The 23,041-nt window shown below is 44.1% G+C and overlaps 1 protein-coding gene across 1 annotated transcript; it reads right to left on the bottom strand.

The window, feature by feature from the left end:
• Window positions 1–656: 656 nt before the first annotated feature.
• LOC143297654 (organic cation transporter protein-like) lies at window positions 657–21,855 on the bottom strand. Its single transcript, XM_076610072.1, has 10 exons — window positions 21,713–21,855; window positions 19,796–20,054; window positions 16,317–16,419; window positions 16,023–16,161; window positions 14,757–14,911; window positions 13,263–13,431; window positions 10,361–10,573; window positions 7,053–7,279; window positions 4,154–4,329; window positions 657–854 (listed from the first exon to the last, which is right to left on the bottom strand). Exons 1-10 carry the CDS (start codon window positions 21,853–21,855, stop codon window positions 657–659), a joined length of 1,782 nt encoding a protein of 593 aa, XP_076466187.1.
• Between the last annotated feature and the right edge of the window lie 1,186 nt (window positions 21,856–23,041).

Raw genomic sequence — 23,041 nt, 5'->3', positions numbered from 1 at the left:
CTAGGATAATATGCAGTGTGGATATACACACATCATCCACAGTCATGGCCATACAGCACACACACATCATCCACAGTCATTGTCACACAGTACACACATCATCCACAGTCATTGTCACACAGTACACACATCATCCACAGTCATTGTCACACAGTACACACACATCATCCACAGTCATGGTCACACAGTGCACACATCATCCACAGTCATTGTCACACAGTACACACATCATCCACAGTCATTGTCACACAGTACACACATCATCCACAGTCATTGTCACACAGTACACACACATCACCCACAGTCATTGTCACACAGTACACACACATCATCCACAGTCATTGTCACACAGCACATACACATCATCCACAGTCATTGTCACACAGTACACACACATCATCCAGTCATTGTCTCACAGTACAAACATCATCCACAGTCATTGTCACACAGTACACACACATCATCCACAGTCATTGTCACACAGTACACACACATCATCCAGTCATGGTCTCACAGTACAAACATCATCCACAGTCATTGTCACACAGTACACACACATCATCCAGTCATGGTCTCACAGTACAAACATCATCCACAGTCACTGTCACACAGTACACACACATCATCCACAGTCATTGTCACACAGTACACACACATCATCCACAGTCATTGTCACACAGTACACACACATCATCCATAGACCTGGTCACTCGGTCCACATCATCAAGGGTTTCGGGCAGCTTCGTCCCCATTGTCTCTGGCAGCCGAAGAGAGAGTAGACCTACAAACAAGGCTGGGACTCCCATGACGATAAGGGGCAGAGCTTCCTTTAGTTCCCCCCCGACCAGAAATCCCTGGAAACAAAATGAACAGCTCAATTCGCAGAATGTCCAAGTTTGGTGAATCATCTATGAAAGAGATTGCTATTGTTTCAACATCATCAACGTTGTCATCGTGATATATTTTTTTCCTCCATGTCATCCTCTTCCTCCTCCTCCTATTTCCCCTTCCTCAAGTCTCCCCCGTCTAGAAATCCCTGGGAACAAAATCAACAGCTCCAATCGCAGAATGTCCAAGTTTGGTAAATCATTCATGAAAGTGATTGCTGTCGTTTGAGCATCATGAACCTCATCATCATCATATGGAATGGCATGAACAGCTCCAATCGTAGTACGCCCTAGTTTGGTGGATTATTCATGAAAGAGACCGCTATTGTTTCAACATCATTAACGTCGTCATCGTCGTATTTTCTCCTCCTTGTCACCTTCCTCCTCATCTCCCTCCTCCTCCTATTTCCCCCTCCTTAAGTCTCCACCCGACTAGAAATCCCTGTAAATAAAACGAATAGCTCCAATTGCAGTATGCCCTAGTTTGATCAGCAAACGGATCAGCAAGGTTCAGAATCAAGCTACCCGTATCATCACAGGGGCCATGAGGTCTACGCCAATTCAGGCGCTTGAAACCATCACAGAGCTCCAGCCCCTCCAGGACCGCAGAGACGCCAAATTCCTGACCCAGGCTGTAAATCATTTATGAAAGAGGTTGCTCTCGTTTCAGCATCATCAACGTTGTCGTCGTCATAAATCATGGAATATGAACAGTCCCATTCGCAGTATGTCTTGCTTTGGTGAATCATCTGTGAAAAAAGTTGCAGTCGTTTCAGCATTAACATCGTCATCGTCAAAAGGAATGATATGACACCAGCTTCATTCGCAGTGTGTCCTCGTTTGGTAAATGATTTATGAAAGAGATTGCTGTCGTTTCAGCATCATCAACGTTGTCGTCATCATATGGAATGATATGAACAGCTGCATTCGCAGTGTGTCCTGGTTTAATTCATGAAATAAATTACTACTGTTTCGACATCATCAATGTCGTCATCGTCATAACTCACTCAGTACGGCCAGTCCTCTCTTCTCCTCTACACAAACCCCTCGGATGTCCAGTGGATGTCTGAATGACCCAACCTTTAGCTTCCGTCGTCAGAATTGTGGTATTCTTTGCCAACATTCACCTCTTCAGTATAAGAGCCTTCCGCTTGCAATATTTTGATGGTGGTAATTGGGGTGAAACGCTGTTAACGTCTTCTCTTTCGCCGTTCGTATGGAGAGAGATAAGGGATGATATGAACAGAACAGCTCCATTCGCAATATGCCCTGGTTTGGTGGATTATTCATAAAAGAGATTGCTTTTGTTTCAACATGATCCACGTCGTCATCGTCATATTTTGTCCTGCTTGTCACCTTCCTCCTCCTCTTCTTCTTCCTATTTCTCCCTCCCAGTTTCTTTTTCCTTTTCCTTCTCGTCTTCCTCAGCCTTTCGTTCACAATGAATGCCACTACAAATCGAAAGATGAAATGTTCACTCAGACCAAATAGTAAACAGAAAATGTGAACTGACTCTTCTTGCGTCATTTTTACCTCAACCTTTCCTAAATGCATTTCAACACAGATAGATCTTTATCTTCCTGACGTGGAAGAAGCAAGCAGAGAAAGCAGAATCAAGAGCAAAAGTACGACTTGCCCTCATGAAGAAGCTGGCAGGAACAACATGGGGCGCAGACAACCCCGACCCCCAGGAGGCTGTACACTAGTAGAGTCAGGCCAGTGCTGGAGTATGGCATGACTGCATGGGGCACTACGGCCAAGTCCAACTTTGAACGGATCAGCAAGGTTCAGAATCAAGCTACCCGTATCATCACAGGGGCCATGAGGTCTACGCCAATTCAGGAGCTTGAAACCATCACAGAGCTCCAGCCGCTTGAGGACCGCAGAGACGCCAAATTCCTGACCCAGGCTGTCAAGTTCAAGAGGTTGCAAGGCCACCCAATGAAGGACAGACTGTCCCAGCCAATAAAAGGACGGCTGAAGAGAGGGAGCTTCTTACACCAGAGCAGGATCCTAGAACGGCAACATCAGGATATCCTTGACCATGCCCCCAAAGTGATACCCCGGTGTCTTGCCGTCTCTGCCCAGAGCGAAGGAACCCCTCCCCTCATCCAGTGCAGCATCCCTGGTGTTGGCCTCAAAGATTCCCAGAGCGGCCCTGAAAGAAAGTCCCTCACCCTTGAACACCTCCACACCCAGTTCCCCAAAGAGTTCTGGACTCATGTCTACACTGACGGCTCTGCGACAGATACCATTCGGAACGGAGGGGCAGGAGTCTATGTTCAGTATCCAAGAGGTAGAGAAGAAAAGATCTGCTTCGCTACCGACCTGTACTCCACCAATTACAGAGCCAAAGCAGAAGCCTTGAAAACAGCAGCAGCCCACATCGAGGCCAGCCCCTACGCCAGCCACAACGTTGTCTTTCTGACAGACGCCCTGTCCATCTTGCAGGCCCTTTGGTCCAACAGAGATCCAGAACTCAACGATCTGTCCTCCTCTCTCGCCTCCCTCTGCACAAGTCACACAGTCACCCTGCAGTGGATTCCCTCCCACTGCAACGTGCTTGGCGACGAGACTGCTGACTCCCTGGCAATGGAAGGCACTACGAAAGAGCAGGTCTACCAACTACTCTGAATCCAGGACCATCATTAAGGCCAAGCTGCAGAACAAGTGGAAGCAGCAGCATCCATGCCACAACAGAGTAGACACGTACTACCTGCTGAGTCGTCGAGAGCAGGTAGCCATTTTCAAGCTCAGGACAGGCCACAACCGCCTGAAACACCACCTATACACGAAACTCCGTATCGGTGACACAGAGCAGTGCCCCCCTGCAGAACAGACAGCCAGACAACAGAACATCTGCTGCAGTCCTGCCCGCTCCACCAAGCGCTCCAAGAGAAAACCTGGCCCGACCCAATCCCAGCGGCCCGGAAGCTCTACGGAGGACTGGAGGACCTGCAACGTACTGCCGCCTTTGTCGAGGAGACGGGAGAATCCATCTGATAAATGACGAACGAGACAACAACATCTGATTTTTTTTCTTATTTTTTTCTTCTTTCTTTCTTAACAGATTTATCTCAGAGAGAGAAAGAGAGAGAGAGACAGAGAGACAGAGAGGGAGAGAGACAAACACAGACAAACAGACAAAGACACAGGGACACAGGGTGAGACAGAGGGACAGATGTGCCTGACAGAAGATCGCCCCCCTCCTTCCCGCGCCCCCCCTCCTTTATTTAATTAATTAATTTAATACATGACACACTGACCATGTCCGCAATGTAAGGTCCGGCAATGCCACCGAGACGCGAGAAGGTAACTCCCACGCCCATCGTGGAGGCGCGGACGACAGTCGGGAAGAGTTCTGCCCCGTAGGTGTAGAGCGTAGAAAAGGCGATGCACACGAACAAACGCCCAGCCAACGCCAACGCCACAATGACCCAATCTGTGGGAACCAAACAGGCAGGAACGATGCCTGGGCGTTGTAACAAACAGCAGGGCACAAACGTCAGGTGTGAAACTTGATTTGGGTTCCTTTTTTGTTGTCGGGTTCTCTCTCTCTCTCTCTCTCTCTCTCTCTCTCTCTCTCTCTGCCACACAGCACTAACACAGATGGTGGATAAATGGCTTTTAGGTATTGATAATAATGAACTAACAGGAGTAGTTTTTGTTGATTTTTCAAAAAACCTTTGATGTTATTAATTATTCTCTCTTATCAAAGAAATTAGTTATGTGATGATCATAAATCATTGAACATTCTTCCACTGTATCTAATATTAGAATACAACAAGGCTCTGTTTATGCCCAAAGTAGTTACTGAACTGCTTCTCCTGGTATTGTAGATAACTTTCCAATAAACAGCAATAGACACTTTCATAAACTTACAATACCTTTTCCTAGAATTGATCTCTGCAAGTCAAGGCTTTCATACAGTGGTGGTTCGTACTGGAATAATCTGTTTTCTTTAAAATAAAAACAACAACAGATAATAGCAGTGTTAACTTCAGAAGCTCTTTAACAAACTATTTGTTTGATAAAATGGAAAATATATTAGTGATATAAGTAAACCTCAATGATAATGCCATTCTACTTAAACAGGTAATGTTAAATAGAATACCATACACTATTATTGTTATCATTAGTGTTAGTATTATTGTTGTTGTTGCTGTTATTGTTGTTGTTGTTATGATTAGGGATGGCTACATATATATGCATGTGCAAGTGTACTCGTTTGTGTGTGTGGAGTGTCCGTTTTAGTATTTGTATTTGTCTTTCTTATGACATTATTTTGTTCTTTCTCTCTTCTTTTATTATTATCATCTCTTTTATCTTATTTACTTAGAAGTAGTAGTAGTAGTAGTAGTAGTGGTGATAGTTGTACCAGTAGTAGTAGCATCATTGTATTTTTTATTTTGTTTTGTTTGCTTGTTGAGTTTGTTTGCCCTGAGGGACGGGAAAAAAGTATGAACTTGATAATTCCACTTCCCTCATTGAAAGAAAATTCATTCATTCATTCTGTCTATCTGTCTCTGTCTCTACTCCCCACTCTCCCCCGGTGTCTCTCTCTCTCTCTCTCTCTCTCTCTCTCTCTCTCTCTCTCTCTCTGTGCCCAGTCCTTGCCATACCAGTGGCAATTACTCCCACGCTACTCATCCCTAATTCCAGACACACCCCACAGACACATGGGATAAGCTGATAACGTCGGGTCGCCATGAGGCCACAAAGCAGAGGAGACCCAGCACTGCTGCTAACCGACGTCACACTTTTTCTTTTTTCTTTTTTTTTTTTTTTTTTTTTTGCTGCTCCATCATTTGCACTGTTTTCAGTGGCATTACTCTCACGCCGCTCATTCCAAGTCTCCCATACGGCAGTCCACAGGGAACCATCGATGTTAGGTCGCCAGGAGGCCACACACCAGGGGAGACTTTGCACTGCTGCTGAGTCACTTTGGTGGTATTCAGTAGTGCCTGTTCTGATTCAAAGTACTTGAAACACCACCTAATAAGCTCCCTACTGACGCGTAAGACACCACTTACAAAGGCCCTTGTCCAACGACAACAGTCGGAGCCAGACTGAGTGAGGAGCATCCCCCGAGAGTAGACCACCACCTCCACCTCCGTCCAGTGACAGTCTCCCATGAACGCATCAACATTTTCCAACAGGAACTCACCACAAGTCTGGAAGCGGGACGGAAATAAAAGCCGAGGTGATGGGTGCAATAGCCGAGTGGTTACAGCGTTGGACTTTCATTAATCTGAGGGTCCCGGGGTCGACTCCCGGTGACGGCGCCACTCGATAAAAGGTTGAGTTGGGTTTTTTATTCTGATCTCCCAGGTCAATGGATGTGCAGACCTGCAAGTGCCTGAACCCACTTCGTGTGTATACGCATACAGAAGTTCAAATGCGCACAATAGTTTTCAGTTTCAGTAGCTCAAGGAGGCGTCACTGCGTTCGGACACATCCATATACGCTACACCACATCTGCCAAGCAGATGCCTGACCAGCAGCGTAACCCAACGCGCTTTGTCAGGCCTTGAGAATAAAAAAAAAAAAAAAAAGTTAAAACATTAAATAAAATAATTAAATTAATTAATTAATTGATTAATTAATTAAAATAAATAAATAAATAATAATGATATAATTTTAAAATAATAAATAAATAAATAATAATAATAATGAAAATAAAATAAATAGATAAATAAAAAATAAGTAAATAAATAAAAAATAGAGAGATCCCGTAATCCATGTTAGCGTTCGGTGGGTTATGGAAACAAAATAAGAACATACCCGGCATGCACCCTCCCGAAAACGGAATGTGACTGACTACATGGCTGGTGGAGGGGGGACGTGGGGGATGGGGGGAAGGGGGAGTTATAACAGTCATACACGTAAAAAACTACTCGTGTTTTCGAGTGAACGTGGGAGTCGCAGCACAAAGGGGGTTCAGACACTAGCAGATCTGCACATTTGTTGACCTGGGGGATCGTAAAAATCTCCACCCTTTACCCACCAGGCGCCGTCACCGTGATTCGAACCCGGGACCCTCAGATTGACAGTCCAACGCTTTAACCACTCGGCTATTGTGCCCGTCGGTTCTTAGACAAAGAGCGCTATATAATTGTACATTATTATCATTTTTTAAATACTATAATTGACTGACCAACTTACCGGGGCCCCCAAGCAAACCGGGCAGAACGCAGCCCACAGACGCGAGCCCCCCAATGAAGATGCTGCCACAGTAGATTCTACGGCGACCGAACCTGTCCAGCACAAAGTAAGGGGCAGTCAGTCCCACCGTCTCCATGATACTGTTCATCAGGAAATTGACGAAGACGTCTCCTGTCAGGTTGGTAATGTTGTACGTGAGGGCGTAGTAGTTGAGTACCAGCACGAACCTGACACACACAGTAGGTTCAAATTATTGATCTGTTATCGTTGTTGCTGTTTTGTGGTCATGATTATGATCTTCGTCGCCAGTCACCATTCGTAATCATCATCATCATCATCATCATCATCATCTTCTTCTTCTTCTTCTTCTTCTTCTTCTTCTCCTCCTCCCCCCTTCCTCCTCCTCCTCATTATTATTATTATCATTAACTTTTTTTTTTATCATTCTTCTTCTTCTTCCTATTATTATTATTATTATTATTATTATTATTTAAATAAATAGAAACAAGAAAGGCGAGGCCTTCAAGACTCACATGTGATACACACAAAAAGGAAAAAAAAACTTATGAAAAACAAAAATTAGTTTGTTGAAATGTGTTCTCTGTTCATTAGTATGATTATATGCAGCTTCGCGTCAAAAATTAAAAAAGGCTTCAATGCAGATTCGAACCATGGATGTTTGGGTCGAGAACGAGTGGTTTTATCCACTACGCGAACGCAGGTTCAATGCTGACGTTTAAAAATTATCATTTAAGCATATTCTTTTAGCAAAACAAATCGACATTGGAAGTGGTAAAACCGTTTAAATCGTGTTATTTTGGTGTATCTCGGGCGTTTAAAATTTTCTTTCAAGTCCGAGGTAAAGGAGACATTCCCATCTCCTCAAAAACACTGCATTATATGTCCGTTTTTATAGCTATGCAGAGATCTGTGTTCGACAACTCACTGAGAAACTACCACACCGTCCATTCAATTTCTTTTTTCTGTTCATTTTAGTTAATTCAGTATCCATTTTAAAACATTCACATGCAGTAAACACGTCGATGATTATTTAAGAAATTCTTTTAATTCGGCGGTAAAGGAGACGTTGCCATCGCGTCAGGCTTTGCAACATGTTTTGTCAAGATCTGCACTGACCAGTGCCGTGCAGACGACGCTGACCTTAGCTCAGTGAAACGGTCTATTCAAATCTTCTTTTCTGTTCATTCTAGTTAATTCAGTGTCCACTTTAGAATATTCATATGCAGTAAACACACCAATAATGTAGTTAGTGTCACTGTACGTGTTCTGTCCAAAATGTGTATTTCTTTCCTTTAACTTGCGAACAAGGAAAACGAGGTCATGGATTATTGTCACCAGACAACTGGGCAGCTGCAAAGGGGTAACAGTGGTTTTCGGAATCCAGAACGAAGATCAACGAAATAAACCACTGATAATTCGGAAATACGGCTAAATTCGGGAGACGTACAACCTATTTTGGTTTGAATGTGAAGATTTTTTTCCTACTATGTTTAAGCCAAATTTGGTATTGGCAGACAAATTATTTCAAGAGAAAATGGCAATGTTTAAGTTTACCAGTCACACACACAGAGAGAGAGAGAGAGAGAGAGAGAGAATCGAACACCGGGTTAGAACTTGTTTACACAAGTGAGTCAAAAATGAGGCCAGGAGAACAATTGATTAACAAATATCAAAGAGTGGTAACGCTCTCCATTCACACGGTACACAACTTCAGATCAATGCTGCTTATGCTGCCAAACAAGTGTCTGGGTTTGTTTCAATGTACCTTTTGTTTACCTGAGTGATAGCTGAATCGGCAGCATAAACAACATTGATCTGAAGATGTGTATCTTGTGAACGGAGAGAGTTACCACTCTTTACTATTTATCATTATTATTTACCACACTTTACTAGTTATTATTATTATTATTATTATTATTATATTGTTGTTGTTGTTGTTGTTTGGTCTTTTTTTGTGGTCATAATTATCTCCGTCACCATCACCAATCTTCATCGTCGTCGGTGTTGTTGTTGATGCGGTTGTTATTATTATTATTATTATCATTATCATTATTATTATTATTATTATTGTCATTGTTGCTGCTGCTGCTGCTGCTGTCGTCGCCGTCATCATTACTATTGTCATTAACATCAGTTTGACTTCTTACTGGAATAATCTCCAAATTGTAACGTGCACGAATACACATATGTACGTACATGTTAATAACTGTGCTTTATGATAGTGGAATAAGTGAGAAAGGAACAGTTTATACAAACACAAAGGAACTCACACCAGGTGAAGAAAAACCCAGACACTACTGTAACATTTTAAACACTGGTGTTTCCCAAATAATGTCCATTCATAGCAAAACAGACATACTTTGTAACTCAAGTTTTTTTGTTTGTTTTTTTTGTTTTTGGGTGTGTTTTTTTCCATGACGAAAGACATCGCGAAGCACTCAAAAACAAAAAATAAACCAGACAAACAAAAAAAAAAAAAAAGGGAAGAAAACAAAAGAGAAAAGAAATGATAAAATACAGGGGTGCTTTGTTGTCTGCATGTAGCTGAGGCCCCACCCTTTAAAAACAACAAAAAACAAACAGACGTGTTCTGCGCCGAATGAACCTAATATGATCTACGTTTCCTTAGGGGTGTTAATAATGTGTCTGCCAGGGAAGCGAGACAATCTGAGAGCACTGGTTACAATCCCATAGTCGCCAGTATTTTCTCCTCCGCCACTAGACTTCGAGTGGAGATCTGGACGCTAGCCATTCGAATGAGACGATAAACGAGGTCCTGTGTGCAGCATGCACTTAGCGTATGTAAAAGAATCTACGGCAACAAAATGGTTGTCCTTGGCAAAATTCTGTGAAGAAAAAAAGTCCATTTCGATAAGTAAACAAATGAAATTGCTGGCAGAACCCCCCCCCCCCCCCCCCACCCCCTCCCCCTCCCCCTTCCCCAAGAAAAAAAGCGGGGATGGCGCTTTCAGTGTAGTGACGCGCTCTCCCTGGGGAGAGCAGCCCGAATTTCACGCAGAGAAATATGTTGTGACAAAAAGAGTAATACAATACAATACAATACAATACAATACAATACAATACAATATTAGTTTTCATGCCTGTCTCCGCTGCACGAGACTTGCGTGTGTAACTGCAAACTTACATTGGCGTGCGCAAGAAGAACTTCAAGAGCACGGTCTCACTGTCTTCTTCTTAGTTTAGTAGGGACTCAAGCAGCGTCAGAAAGAGAGACAGACAGGAGCCAGCTAAATCGCCCAAGACTTCGCAAACCACCTGGTGCGTACATATTGCAAAAGAGAATGAGCACGCGCACGACCAGCTCACGTGACTGGAGCACGTGACGGAAACTGAGCGTGCGCTCGGCCTCCAGGAGTTGCGTGACGTCGTCCACCCTGGGCAGGGTGGTTCGGTTGGAAGCGGTGATCTTCTCCAAGACCTTCAGGGCCTCCTCCTTCCTGCCCTTGGCCGCCAGCCAGCGCGGGGACTCTGGCAGCAACCTAGGAACGACAAGGGAGTAGACTGCTGGAGAGTTCCGTGGCCATTTTTGAATCTTGCCCATGCGCATCAAACTTTTTCTCGAAATCCCGAGCAATGCCAAAGTCGATCGACATAGGCAAAAGCAGCAAACATGTGCTGTCGTCCATTTCTTCAGTTGATAGCCTCCATTGCTACAACTGAACTCTGGTCAATAAAGTGGAATCGTAAGCACAATCATGAAACATATCATGAAACAAAGAAGTCGGAAAAAGAAGCCTGCTGTTTTGCACGTTCTGCCTTTCTCGATCGCTTTTGTTGCTCGCAATTTCGGAGAGCTAATCAACTTTGAGTGTACCGATCATGTGACGCACCCATATAAATCATGTAAGCATGGAACTCTCCAGCGGTCTATAGCAAACATAGAACGACGCCTTCCTTTTTCAACAGCTTGATTATACACATACGAAAGGGTGTTATAAGAATACTTTATTATCTCGAATTAGATATATTTGGTCAGGTGCATAATCACAATATTGACAAGTAAACAATATGGAAACCATAACTGTAGGGAAAAAACTATTAGGAATATAACGAAAACAGAATGTAAAAATATCACATACACTGTTTCATACATTCATTCCACACATCGCAGGTAATATCTTAAATATAAAAGCAGAAAGAATTAATAAACATGATTTTTAATACAGTCATGAGCATAACATAATATAATGTACATTGATTATATACCTTTACATGCAATGAATTTATTTTATTTCTACCTTTGTGCTTTAATGTTTTTACTTGTTCGCCTGTAAATTGGATGTTATTACCTGTAACATCTGCATCAGCAAATTAATCACTTTTGTATATGTACACTGTTAAAGTTGTGTTTCTCTGTTCTCTTTATGTCCGCTATATGTTTCTCACTTCGGTCATGTCTCTGTATGTGCATAAGTACATATATATATATATATATATATATATATATATATATATGTGTGTGTGTGTGTGTGTGTGTGTGTGTGTGTGTGTGTGTGTGTGTGTGTGTGTGTGTTGGGTGGAGAGAGTGTATACATGTGTATGGATATGAATGTATGAATGCGTTCGTTTTATTACTTTTTACGATGTTAATGATGATGATAATGATCATTCTTCGTTGTAGTAGCAGTAGATGCAGCAGTGTTAACAAAATTATTATTGTTGTGTCGTTATCGTTAATGTTGTTATCGTTATTATTGTCACGAGGACAGATTGGAAGACTGGGCGATGCCTAAAATCTTTATCCTTGAGTAATAAAGTTTTTGAATCTTTTTGACTCTCTCTCTCTCTCTCTCTCTCTCTCTCTCTCTCTCTCTCTCTCTCTCTTTCTCACTCAGTCTGTCTGTCTGTCTGTGTATCTGTCCGTCTGTCTGTCTGTCTGTCTGTCTGTCTGTCTGTCTCTCTCTCTCTCTCTCTCTCTCTCTCTCGCGCGCGCGCGCGCGTGCGCGCGTGTGTGTGTCTCTATGTGTGCGTGCGTGTGTGTGTGTGTGTGTGTGGGTGGGTGGGTGTGGGTGTGTGTGCGTGCGTGCGTATGTGCATGTGTCTTTGTGAGTGAGCGTGCGCGCATGTGTGTCTTTGAAAAGAAAAGACGATACAAAGAAAGAATGAAACGGGCAAATCAACTCCCGAACATACTGACCACCAGTGGATCGACAGGAGGACCACACATGCTGACCACCAGTGGATCGACAGGAGGACCACACATGCTGACCACCAGTGGATGAACAGGAGGACCACACATACTGACCACCAGTGGATCAACAGGAGAACCACACATACTGACCACCAGTGGATGAACAGGAGGACCACACATACTGACCACCAGTGGATCAACAGGAGAACCACACATACTGACCACCAGTGGATGAACAGGAGGACCACACATACTGACCACCAGTGGATCATCACTAGGATCATACATACTGACCACCAGTGGATCGACAGGAGAACCACACATACTGACCACCAGTGGATCAACAGGAGAACCACACATACTGACCACCAGTGGATCAACACTAGGGCCACACACTGACCACCAGTGTATCGACAGGAAGACCACACATACTGACCACCAGTGGATCAACACTAGAACCACACATACTGACCACCAGTGGATAAACAGGAGGACCACACATACTGACCACCAGTGGATCATCACTAGAACCACACACACTGACCACCAGTAGGACCACACACACTGACCACCAGTAGGACCACACATATACTGACCAGCAGTGGATCATCACTAGAACCACACACACTGACCACCAGTTGGACCACACACACACACACTGACCACCAGCAGGACTACACACACACACATACTGACCACCAGTAGGACCACACACACATACTGACCACCAGTAGGACTACACACACACACATACTGACCACCAGTAGGACCACACACACATACTGACCACCAGTAGGACTACACACACACACATACTGACCACCAGTAGGACCACACTCACACATTCTGACCACCAGTAGGACTACACACACACACACTGACCACCAGTAGGACCACACACACACACACTGACCACCAGTAGGACCACACACACACATACTGACCACCAGTAGGACCACACACACACATACTGACCACCAGTAGGACTACACACACACATACTGACCACCAGTAGGACCACACACACACACACTGACCACCAGTAGGCCAGCAGGACGACACTGGGCACCGACAGCGCGATCTCCAGGTACCTCCAGTGACGAACCAGGTAAGCGATCGGCAGGAGGAGGAACAGACCCACACACCACATCACCTCGATGAACGTGCCGGCGAACACCCGCTTGGAGGGACCCACCATCTCCATACCTGCACGGATAGAAAGAGGTGAGGAGGAGGGAGAGGAGGAGGGAGAGGAGGAAGAGAAGGAGGATGAGAACTATGTAGAAGGAGAAACTGAGGGAGAGGAAGAAGAAATATGACGAGGAGGATAAAGAGGGCCTGATATGAAGAGGAAACGAGGAGGAAGAAGAAGAAGAAGACGAGGTGGAGGAGGAAGAGGACTTGATAGGAGGAGGAGGAAGAGGAGGAGGAGGAGGAAGCGAAGGAGGAGGGGGAGGAGGAGGAGGAGGAAGAGGACGATAGGATGAGGAACTGAGGGAGAGGAGAGGAAGAAGACGAAATAAGACGAGGACGATGAAGAGGGCTTGATAGGAAGAGGAAATAAGGAGAAGGAGGAAATGGAAGAAGACGAGGAGGAGGAAGTGGACTAAATAGGAGGAAATGAGGAATAGGACGAAGAAGAGGAAGAAGACGAGCATTGGTGTGTGTGGGGGGTGGGGGGGAGGGGAGAGAATTCTCGATAGAAAGAGGAAACGAGGAAGAGGGAGAGGAACAAGAAGACGAGGAGGAGAAGGAGGAGGAGAAGGTAGATGACTCGATAGAAAGAGGAAACGAGGAAGAGGGAAGGAGAAGAGGAAGAAGATAGAGGAGGGATAGGACGCAACAGAAACATAACTATATGCATGTATATGAAAGTGCATTGTGTGTGCGTGTGTTTATGAAAGTTTATGCCTGCCTATGTGTGCGTATGTGTTAGGGTAGCTGTTAGATACACATGTATGTTAAAATGTATGCATGCAGTGTGTGTGTGTGTGTGTGTGTGTGTGTGTGCGCGCGCGTGTGTGTGTGTGTGCGTGTGTGTGTGTAGTCACATTTTGGTGTATGTAACATGGATATAATGTTTTATGTTAACAAAAGCGTTTTTGTAAAGCACCTAGAGCAGATTTCTGGATAGTGTGCTATATAAGAATCCATTATTATTATGATTATTATTAGAAAGAGGAAATAAGGAACAGGAGAAGGAGGAAGAAGAGGAGGAAGAGGACTCGATAGAAAGAGGAAATGAAGAGGAAAAGGAAGAGAGAAAAAACAACAACAAGCAGAAAAAAAACAACAGAAGGAAACGTTGGCTATTCTCAAATGGGGAATCTCATAAAATCATTTACTTCACCAGTTACCGGGTTACAATTATTTTCCCAAGGAAATATCACACACACACACACACACACACACACACACACACACACACACACACACACACACCACAACTCCATCTCTCTCTCTCTCTGTTCCAAAACCCCCCAGAATCGTAAAACGGGAAGACAGGCGAACGAACAGTCACCAACCCGTACCTAGGACGAGTCCATTGACCATGAGGGTCATGCGAGCGACCCCAATGATGAAGCGACAGATGTTGAGGATGGGGAGAGAAGGAGAGAAAGCGATGCCAAACCCGCCAGCGATGAGCGTCAGTCCTCCCAGATAGAATGGGATCTTCCGCCCGAACCTTTTTTTTTTTTTTTTTTTTTTTAATTCACGAAAACCATTATCGTCACCAACAACATCAATCATTGCAAAAAAGAAAACAGAAAAAGAAAAGAAAAAAGATAAAACAAAACTAAATTAAATCTTTCTTTTTTTAAACGCGGATGGGCGAGCGCGAGAACACATATATGCTGCACGTACGCACGCGCGCGCGCACGTACACACACACTAACAACTAACACACACACTCTAACACACACACACACACACACACACACACACACACACACACACAACGCAAAACAGGCACGCACACACACACATACACAAACGCATACACACACACACACACACACACACACACACACACCCCACGCACGCATGTACACACACACACACAAACATACACACACTCATACACACACACACACACACACACACACACACACACACACACACACACATACATCTAGAGCTAGTTACATTGGTGATTCAGACAATCATGAGCATCGTCGCGTTCTGTGTCTGAATAAGTCAAATCGTCTACCACTTGATGGAATCCCTCGTTTTGGTAATCGTTTGTCAGATTCGATTTGTAAGTATTGTAATTTGAAACGTATTGAAGATATTGTATATTTTCTTTTTGTTTGCCCCAGATATGCAACACTTCTCCTGCAACAAGTTAGCCTTCAAGGTTGCTATGTACAATTGTGGATCTTTGAAACTCAGATGCAACACTTAATGTTTGATACCTGTATGCTCACCTTGTGCTGCTTATACCTGTAGAATTTCACTTCTCCTGTCCATATGGGCCAGATGGCCTGAAAAGACTGCATTAAAATTATTGTTACTGTTATTGTTATTATTGTTACACACACACACACACACACACACACACACACACACACACACACACACACACACACACACACACACACCACACCACACCACACCACACCACACCACACAACAAACACACAACACAACAAACACACACACAGCAGACTTTCTTCTTTCTTTTTTTTTTTTTTTCGTTTTTTGTTGTTGTTTTTTGTAGCGTTTTATGAACAGTCCGCCGCACGCTTTGTGACACCTCTTTGAAAACTGAAACTAATGCTGAAAGCGAAACTGACCTGTCGGCGAGGAATCCACACAGAAGAGTGCCCACCAGGCACCCAATCTCTGCCATCATGTTGGAACTGGCTCGGTACACGCTTCGGTCACACACGATGTCAAACTGGGCACAGAACCGGCACGTGCTCATGTCAAACACTGGGCACAGAACCGTCACGTGCTATGTCAAACTGTGGGCACAGAACCGTCACGTGCTATGTCAAACTGTGGGCACAGAACCGTCACGTGCTATGTCAAACTGTGGGCACAGAACCGTCACGTGCAATGCCAAACACTGGGCACAGAACCGTCACGTGCTATGTCAAACACGTGCACAGACCCGTCACGTGCTATGTCAAACACGTGCACAGACACCTCACGTGCTATGTCAAACATGGGGCACAGAACCGTCACGTGCTATGCCAAATACTGGGCATAAAACCGTCACGTGCTATGTCAAACACTGGGCACAGAACGGTCACGTGACATGTCAGTCCGTTGGAGCCATTGGTTAGTCAGTCTATTGATCGAAATGAAACTCGCAATACGAAAACGTGTAAAACATTTGGAGCATCTGCTTGCACACTTTAAAAAGACTTTGTGTTCCTAAACAGTACATGCGACTGTTGCTCGTTTTAGAGAGTGCAGTGGAGTTTCCATTCCAGGAATAGCTTGTCATCGATGATCACACCAAAACATCTGTATGTGTCTACCTGTTCAACCACTTCACTTTTATCATAATTTTATTTAAACATGGTTTCTTTTTTTTTTCTTGAATCAATAACCAGCTCTTTGTTTCGCCAAGGTATTTTTCATCGCACCAGTCCACAAATCTGTCACTTTCTCTGGTAGTCAGCGTCGTTGTCCGGTCCAAGGAAATTCCTGTCAGTCCGGAATCGTTTGCAAACTTGACTAGAGGACACGAACTGGTCAAGTTTCTGCATTCTGTCGTGTACAGTGCGAACAGAAACGGTGAAAGCACTGTACCTTGTGCTGCACCAGTATTTGTAAAGGAAACTTCTTGTAGACATGTGATCATTTAGTTTTACAAACTGAGATCTTGTAGTAAGATAGTCTAAAACCCATAACACCGTAGAAGAAGTGTCCTGTATACATAAATTTCTTTGCTAAATTGTGAGGTAAAAGAACAAAAGAAGTCAAAGATCATAAGGCGGACACAGATGTTTGGTTTTTCTGGATGCTTATAAACTTTGTTTAAGACAAAATATTTTGCATCATTCACACTTCTGTTTCTCCTGTACGCAAACTGCAGGGAATGTTAAAAAGAAAAAGAAAAAAAAGGCTCAGACACACTGATCACATTACCAATATGATTACATCAGACACACTGATGACATCACCAATATGATTACATCAGACACACTGATGACATCACCAATATGATTACATCAGACACGCTGATCACATCACCAATATGATTACATCAGACACGCTGATGACATCACCAATATGATTACATCAGACACACTGATGACATCACCAATATGATTACATCAGACACACTGATGACATCACCAATATGATTACATCAGACACGCTGATCACATCACCAATATGATTACATCAGACACACTGATGACATCACCAATATGATTACATCAGACACGCTGATCACATCACCAATATGATTACATCAGACACACTGATCACATCACCAATATGATTACATCAGACACACTGATGACATCACCAATATGATTACATCAGACACGCTGATCACATCACCAATGTACATTGTGCCAAACCGTCAAGCTGCCGCACTGGACAATATTGTGATCTTTTGACATCAACAGAGAATACGTTGGTATGGCCGTGTAATAAGATCTGCAGCTCCTAGCTGAGCAATCCTGCAAGGAACTGTTTGGGAACAAAGACTGGAGTTGTGGGCAGGGAGGTATTGTATTGCACTGCATTGTGTTGTATTGAATTGTATTGTATTGTATTACTCATTTTTGTCACAACAGATTTCTCTGTGTGAAATTTGGGCTGCTCTCCCCAGGGACAGCGCGTCGCTATACCGAGAGCGCTACCCTTTTTTTTTTTTTTTATATACATTTTTTTACTGCCTGCAATTTTATTTGTTTTCCTATCGAAGTGGATTTTTCTATAGAATTTTGCCAGGGACAACCCTTTTGTTGCCCTGGGTTCTTTTAATTGCGCTAAGTGCATGCTGCACACGGGACATCAGTTATTGTCTCATCCGAATGACCAGCGTCCAGACCACCATTCAAAGTCTAGTGGAGGGGAAGAAAATACTGGCGACTATGGGATTCGAGCCAGTGCGCTCAGATTCTCTTGCTTCCCAGGCGGACGCGTTACCTCTAGGCCATCACCCCACATGGAAACAAACGAAGGACTGACAGTAGTGCAGAATGGAGAGGAAAACCGTTTTCAGAGGCCCAGATTTGATACACGATTGACAAACCTGGGGGAAGGTGGTGAACAGTTCTATGCTGCGCTACTCTTTACAGAGTTCAGGGGAGAAGAAGAAGAGGAGGAGGAGGAGAGGAGGAGGAGAAGAAGAAGAAAGAGGAGGAGGAGAAGAAGAAGAAGAAAGAGGAGGAGGAGAAGAAGAAGAAAGAGGAGGAGAAGAAGAAGAAGAAAGAGGAGGAGGAGGAGAAGAAGAAGAAGAAAGAGGAGGAGGAGAAGGAGAAGAAGAAGAAAGAGGAGGAGAAGGAGAATAAGAAAGGGGGAGGAGGAGAAGAAGAAGAAAGAGCAGGAGAAGGAGAAGAAGAATAAAGGAGGAGGAGAAGAAGAAGAAGGAGGACAAGAACAAGAAGAAGAAGAAATGAGGAGGAGGAGAAGAAGAAGGAGGAGGAGGACGAGAAGAAGAAGAAGAAGATAAGTACACCCCTGTCACATGAAAGGAAAATAAAATAAAATAAAATAAAATAAAAACCGAGAACAGGTTTGATCTCCATGAGACGAAATATCCGCAAGGCCTAGCAGCAGTGACGTGGAATTCGGTCGTTTGCCCGAAAGGGTGGGGTTGAAGGGGGGGATACGTACTGAATCTGACCGTCGTAATGACAGTGACCGAAATTGTAAAGACGAGAAAAGATATACGTTATGTAAGGAAACCCTGTAGGGGCACTGAAAAATCACATTCTTCATGTAACTAATACAAATGTATATAACACCCGGTACTGTTTACAATAATAGTTTACAATAGCCACACCAACTGTTTAACTAAGACATACATAAGACATACATTTGGGGGAAGAAAAGAAAAGAAGAAAAGAGTAACATACAAGAGATACAGTGTTGAACAATGTTTACATGCCAGTGGGCATTTATCCCAAAGGTAAACAGGACAAATCCTTGTATCAAATGTATGCATGTACATGAATCGGACTGTACAGCCACAGCAGGCTCTGCAGCTCAACAACTTAACTGAACATCGCAGAGTTCCATTGTCTCCCGAGATGGACGGATGGCAACAGGGTCAACAATCGTTTGCTTTTACTTGTTTCCTACGAACGGAGTTTTATTACAATTGGTGGGGTTTTTTTTTCAGTGACAATATCTTGTTCTTGCCTCATCAAAGGTTCGATATTCAAAGGGGTAATGAATTCGCCCCCATCGTCTCTACGTTCACACTTTTGTACAAATACGGCCTTCTCTAGGGATGTTTGATAATCTCCCCTTTTGAATAGGATGTTTGTGATATAGGATGTTTGTCATCTAACACCCTGAACATTCGACCGTCCTGTAAACCCCCGCCCCCATTTCACCCTCCTCCCTTTCCCCCTTCCACACCCAGTCCACTTACCTCTTCTGGGATCGTGCTTTCAAACACCGAATAATCATAAACCCATCGGTCACACGTGGAGGTCTCGCCGGCAAAATCGTAACCTTCTGCAATGCCGTTACTGTGATTGGCCAGGGTGACGTCAGGGAAGACGTCACTGTACACCTGGCATTTGGACCACGTGCCATCCTCTTCCCTTGGGATTGTGTCATTGAGAGCGTCAAGGTGCGTGTCGTTGGTGACATGGTAGTGATCGTTTGGGTCGTGCGGGATGGCGCATCTGGATCAATGGGAAAAAAACTAACACGGTAGCTGTGATTCTCTGTCTGTCTGTCTCTGTCTCTGTCTCTCTCTCTCTCTCTCTCTCTCTCTCTCTCGACCCCACTTTTGTTTCTTGGGACGCGAAAATATGCATGTTGTATTTATCGCAACCCCCCACCCCCTCACACACACACACACACACACACACACACACACACACACACACACACACCTTCCTTCACCTTCACCTATCCCATAACCCAGTGGAGTGTCGTCGGGGCACCGCAGATGATTTCCAAAACGGTTCTCTCCATCGGTTCCTGTCTCTTGCAGCTCTCTGGGAATCTGGGAAACTCAGGCCCGTCCATTCTTTGATGTTGTCTTGGCACATTTTCTCTGGTCTTTGCGAGCCTGTCGGATCTTGTGACGTGTCCGTACCATTTATAAGCTTCTTCCTTATGATGGGAGGCCATGGTTGGGTCCAATGATTTGGGTGATCTTCTGGCAGACCTCAGTGTTCGTGACATGCTCAGTGTATGAGATGCCCAGTAGCCTTCGGAAGCTTTTTATTTCCATGGCTTGTATCTTCTCCTGGAGCTCAGCAGTGAGATTTCATGTTTCACAAGCATTAGGAAACATTGACTGAAACAGTGAGTGCATAAGTTACACTTTAGATCGGCGTGTGATGTTTCTCTCTTTCCAGATGGGCTTCAGTTGAGTGAGCGCTGTTGTTGTCTGAGCAGTCTTGGATATGACTTCTTGTTTGATACCAAAAATTGTCAGTTGACTGTGATATCATTGCTAATGTCGTTGATGACATTCGTCGTGGTCTTTGTCTTTTCTGCACCAATTTCCAGTCCGTAAGCCCTGGATGTGATGTCAAGTCTTTCTACCAGGTTGGACAGTTCAGTTTCATTTTCCTGCAAAATCATTAATGTCACCGGCGAACCGAAGATTCGTAACAGTTCTGCCTCCGATGGTGACGGTGCCCTCATGGATTACAATGCATCCGACATGATATGCTAAAGGAATATGGTGAACAGTGTAGGAGGAAGTAGGCAACCCTGTCTGACACCAACTGTTGTCCTGAACCAATTTCCGATTGAACATTGTGGAGGACTGCACTTGTTGCCTAACTATACAGTTGTTGGATTACTTGGATGATGTTGGACCTCATGTTATATTTTTTTCATGGTTGCTCACAAAGCCTTATGCCAAATTGTGTCAAACACTTTCCTGAAATCTACGAAAACATTATACAGAGGTTGTTGGTGTTGAAGATATTTCTCCAGCTTGAGCTTTCAGTCTGTTCAAGATGATTTTCAGTATTGCCTTGCTTGGGTAGCTGATAAGGCTTATTGTGAGGTAAATTTAGCACACTTAGAGGTTTCCTTTCTTTGGCAGTGTGATAACTAAGGACTGAGTCCAAATGGTAGGATCTTCTCCTGTCTTCCAGATTATGGCGCAAAGAGTTGTCAGTATTGTAATCGTGTCTTCTTCTCCTGCCTGAATGAGTTGTTCAGATACATTGTCGATTCCGGCAGATTTTCCTTTCTTCAAGAACTTTACTACTGTTTCATCCTCTTCGCGCACGCGCACGCACGCACGCACACACACACACACACACACACACACACACACACACACACACACACACACACACACACACATACATACCTGTGAGGAGGGATGTGGAAGATGAACACCACGCTCATGGCCTCAAAGGCGGAGAGGATCAGAGGTAGGGTGGCCAGAAAATACACTCTCTTTTGATATGCTCCGAACTCCCCGATCTCTCGCAACACATCGTCAAACTTCATCGTCCCATCCGTAGAACCGCCGCCCCTTCCCTGAAAACGTAGTATAGCTGCCTGAATGGCGGGGCAGAAAGCAACAACAACAAATAAATAAAAACGGCTATACTTGTATAAGTCCACCCACTGCTTCAGTATTGATTAGAGTGAACGTGCAGAATAAGATGAATCCTCCTGAAAAATCCATCCATCCATCCATCCAGACAGACAGCCAGACAGTCTTTTGGGCGAGCAAAGTGAATCTTTTGCAATTTTGGTCAACAAATGTTGAAAAGGTACAGTATGCAGACGATTATGTTCTTATGGGTGAAACTGATGATTAAAATAAAACAACCACACACACCCCTATTAGATCAATGAATTGTGCATGGAGGCTATATCAAGACGAACTGAACTCCCATCTCCACTGTACTGAACTCCCCACCCCACACACCGATTGTAGCTCACGGTCGTGGCGTTCTTCAAGGTTTTGAAGTCCTACTGTCACCAGGGTTGTCAAAGATGGATGCGGACCCATGGCTGGCAGAAGAATTGTTCCACAAAATGTTCCTGCACTTTTGAGGAAGCTAAGCAGCCACTGTGAACAACGCTGCAGGTCGGTATTGATCCAGTGGCATCTGAGACAGTAAACCCAAATGTTTTGGGAGAACTTGAAACCGCAGCATATGCGGTGCCAGTGCAAGATATGGCTCAAGACACACAGCAGGCCAAAGTCCATATCTCAAAAGTCAGGGGATGACTTTCTTTCAGCGACTTCCAGACGTAACCAACGCTGACAAACCTTTAGAGGGACGGTTCGCAAATCACACCACTGTTCCCACGGCATCTGATGGTAAGTGCTTTATCAGCAGTGTCGCAACAGACTTGTGGGGAAATCATTGAATAAAATATGATATAATGCCGTGCATAATTCTATGACCAGTGGACACTTGGAAAATGCGCTGACTGTACTGGTAAGCCAGAGTTTGCAATGCAAATAGTCAGTTTTAGCAACGACGTGAAAAAGAGGAAAAGAGTAACATACAAGAGATACAGTTTTGAACAATGTATACATGCCAGTGGGCATTTATCCCAAAGGTAAACAGGACAAATCCCTGTATCAAAAGAAATGTATGCATGTTGATGAATCGGACTGTACAGCCCAAAAGATCCTACTCCAAAAGGCCTTTGCCTATTTCCTGAGATTACATTC

Source organism: Babylonia areolata, chromosome 23 (assembly GCF_041734735.1).
Source record: "Babylonia areolata isolate BAREFJ2019XMU chromosome 23, ASM4173473v1, whole genome shotgun sequence".
NCBI classification, from domain to species: domain Eukaryota; kingdom Metazoa; phylum Mollusca; class Gastropoda; order Neogastropoda; family Buccinidae; genus Babylonia; species Babylonia areolata.
Note: the sequence above shows the minus strand (reverse complement) of the source record. Positions and strands in the feature narration are given on the sequence as shown.

Bases quoted from the DNA above. Each gene is read 5' to 3' on its own strand.
- LOC143297654 (XM_076610072.1), bottom strand. From the start codon at position 21,855: ATGAAGTTTGACGATGTGTTGCGAGAGATCGGGGAGTTCGGAGCATAT. The intron at 16,162-16,316 runs GTGACGGTTCTG...TTCTGTGCCCAG, and splicing joins GCACGTGTTTGACATAGCAC to TGTTTGACATGAGCACGTGC. The intron at 14,912-16,022 runs GTCAGTTTCGCT...AAAAAAAAAAAG, and splicing joins TGTGGATTCCTCGCCGACAG to GTTCGGGCGGAAGATCCCAT.